The sequence below is a fragment of the Mandrillus leucophaeus genome, unplaced genomic scaffold, assembly GCF_000951045.1.
Source record: "Mandrillus leucophaeus isolate KB7577 unplaced genomic scaffold, Mleu.le_1.0 Scaffold70, whole genome shotgun sequence".
Lineage (NCBI taxonomy): Eukaryota > Metazoa > Chordata > Mammalia > Primates > Cercopithecidae > Mandrillus > Mandrillus leucophaeus.
The window spans coordinates 3,723,925-3,727,159 of NW_012107586.1; the positions used below are offsets into that span (position 1 = coordinate 3,723,925).

At 45.1% G+C, this 3,235-nt stretch overlaps 1 protein-coding gene across 2 annotated transcripts in view; it reads left to right on the forward strand.

Annotated features, from left to right (window-relative positions):
* TTLL4 (tubulin tyrosine ligase-like family member 4) overlaps window positions 1-3,235 on the forward strand; it is a 59,701-nt gene that overhangs the window by 40,379 nt on the left and 16,087 nt on the right. For both annotated transcript variants that reach the window (XM_011964617.1, XM_011964616.1), the window contains exons 5-7: window positions 1,514-1,638; window positions 2,086-2,196; window positions 2,551-2,627. In XM_011964617.1, the coding sequence (XP_011820007.1) occupies window positions 1,514-1,638; window positions 2,086-2,196; window positions 2,551-2,627 (313 nt within the window). The remainder of the gene's footprint in view (window positions 1-1,513; window positions 1,639-2,085; window positions 2,197-2,550; window positions 2,628-3,235) is intronic.

Here is a 3,235-nt window from a genome sequence, read left to right on the forward strand (position 1 = left end):
AGGATGGTCTCGATCTCCTGACCTCGTGATCCGCCCGTCTCGGCCTCCCAAAGTGCTGGGATTACAGGCTTGAGCCACCGCGCCCGGCCTCTTTTTTTTTTTTTTTTGAGATGGAGTTTTGCTCTCGTTGCCCAGGCTAGAGTGCAATGACGTGATCTCGGCTCATCACAACCTCTGCCTCCCGGGTTCAAGCCATTCTCCTGCCTCAGCCTCCCGAGTATTTGGGACTACAGGCATGCACCACTATGCCCGGCTAATTTTGTATTTTTAGTAGAGATGGGGGTTACCCCATGTTGGTCAGGCTCGTCTTGAACTCCCAACCTCAGGTGATCCGCCTGCCTCGGCCTCCCAAAGTGCTGGGATTATAGGCGTGAGCCACTGCCCCCGGCCTCTATCTTTGTTTTTAAATTTTAACTCATTCTTATTGACTTCAACAATCTTACATTCTCTATTCAGTAAACCAAAAGCCTTGAAGAAAAAATTTTGAAAATGAGGAATAGAGTTGAATTAATAGGAATTTTTCATTGGGAATTAGTATTTAACTTGATTCCCTAAAATTCATTAAAAATCTTTAAGATTTAAAACACTGAAATGTTTCATGTACAGTGCCTATTTCTGTCATGCTGAAAATAATAACAGGTAAAGTGGCTTTTTTAAACTAAAAATTAATGTTATAATAATATTCATGGATTATATTATCTAAATTGTAAAGAGTAATAGCTATTTTCTCCATTTTTCAGTGCTAGTTAAAGGAATGATCTGAGTCTGTCAGCTTATACCTGACAGGTAGTTGATATGTCTGCTATGTTGACACCCCTTGAGACAGCCTTGGCCAAGCCCTTGTTGGAATAACAGTAGGGAACCCCATGGCCCCAGATCAGCCACATCTCTTCGTTACATCCAGATCTTTGTTCCCATACTGTTACCTAAAATTCCAGTGTCACAAATCACTTCCAAAATGGAGACAAGCACTAACAGTCCATGAATCTTTAGATGAAACCTAAATATAAAATGAACTAGAAGTATCACTGTTTCTTTTCTTTCTATTGCTTTTTCCCCTTTTTCTATTTAAAAGTCTCTACACCTCAGATCTTTTTTGGTTTTCCTCCTTCGTAATTTTCACATCATTCTTTTCTTCCCTCATTTATTTCTTCGTCTTAGCATAGCACATTCTTCTACTAGTATCCACCCACATTCATTTCCCCTCAGAACCACTACTGTCAGGGACTTTCCCAGACAATGTCTTATCACAGAAAATTTTGGAGCTGTATTGCAGAATGAAGTATTGGAAAACCTTATCTTTAGGTGACATTTAATGGTGTGGTTATATGTAGGTTAACCTAGTACCTTATGGATTAATATGTATAAAATAATTATTAATTATTGAGCACCTGGCTTTTTAGAATCACAAGTTAAAAGACAGCACTTGGAAAGAAATTGTACATCATAGTAACAACACTTCAGGGCTGTTGCTTTTTCCCTTTCTCTAGTCCGTGTTTGTTTTTCGTCTTAGAAGCTGTATGGAAATTCTGACCAAACCCCTTTCCAATCATGAGAAAGTTGTCCGACCAGCCCTCATCTACAGTCTCTTTCCCAACGTTCCCCCTACCATCTATTTTGGCACTCGGGATGAGAGAGGTAAACCTGGCCAAGTGTCAAACCCCAGAAGAGCCCCCGGGAGAAGGTTGAGAGCTAAGTTGGGAGGAGGTGGCAGTAGGTGGGAGAGGGTTTCCAGAACTGTGCTCAGTTCCCCACATGGTCGTAGGTCTAATGCAACCTTTTTCTTGTCTGTCCTTTAGCTGACCCTTTTCAGCCTTGCCATGTCATGCTGAGTTCATGCTCTCCAACCTTGCTGCTTTTCCCTTTCAGTCTTCCCTTTCTTTGTTCCTCATTCCTGCACAGTTCCTCATTCCTGCACAGCCCCTCTTCCTTCCCAAAGTGTGCTCCTCTGAAACCCTGACCTGGAGCAATAGTGACTTGCCTGCCCAGGGAAAAATGGGCAGCCATACCATCTTTTTTGTCTTCTCATCATGACTCTCTGCTCTTCTCCACCCCCCATCCCCACACCCCTTGCATTCTTCCCAGTGGAGAAACTTCCCTGGGAGCAGAGGAAGTTGCTCCGGTGGAAGATGAGCACAGTGACCCCCAACATTGTCAAGCAGACCATTGGACGGTCCCACTTCAAAATCAGCAAAAGTGAGTTGCTTGCCTTACTGTGAACCTGTCCTTTTTGCCCCAAATAGATGGGCTTTGAGTAGGGGGACAGCTCTAGACACCTCGTGCCTATGTGGGGGCAGCTGGGGCCCTCTCCTGAAATCCAGTCTTATAGGAGGGTGTAGCTCTGAAATCCTGGGCTAAGCCTGTTGTTCAGAATTGAGAGACAAAGGGCCATTGTTCTGTCCCTGGCCCCAGGGCCTCATGTAGGACAGCTCCATAGCAACTCTTTGAAAACCAAGTCTGGGAGCTGTGCCCAGTTCTGGGGCCTCTGGGCCTTTCTCTGTCCCTGGACTGGGCTGTTAGCAAGGCTGATTCCTGATGTACCTCCCATAGGAAACGATGACTGGCTGGGCTGTTGGGGTCACCACATGAAGTCTCCTAGTTTCCGATCCATTCGAGAGCATCAGAAGGTAGGGGCCCTTTCTGAGGAGCTGTTTCCCTGGACTTTGGACTAGGCCAAGAGGAGGGTGATGATGTGGGTAGGGGGTAGGGGGCGGGAAGAGGATGATGACCATGGAGAAGTCAGGAAGCTGTACAGAGGAGAAGGTACAGGATGGGGGTACAGTGAGAGACTCCAGTGGATCACGTACATCTCCAGTTCAGCTGCAGTATTTTGGAGCTTCTTGCTATGTGGGGGCAGCGGAGTCCCACTCCTGAAATCCAACCTCATAGGAGGCTGTAGCTCTGAAATCCTGCAGTTGCAGCTTCTCAAAGGCACTTTTTCCTCTGATTTAGACTGTCTGTTTTCTGTTTATTATGTTTCCCTATGACCACTGCACATTCCATTCTCCCAAGCTGAATATGTGTAAAGAGGACTTCTGGTCTCACGTTGGAATGAATGAGTCCCTTGCCCCCAGACTTACTAAAGGTGAAATGCTTTTCTGTCCTCATCCCGTAGGGTTTCATGGAAAAGGTGTAATAGCTTTTTCTTTGCACTTAAGGTGAATATCATATCTGTCTTACATTACTCTGTTTTGTCTGTGTTTTAATCATCTTTTGGTGAGTGCTCTGCAGTTGG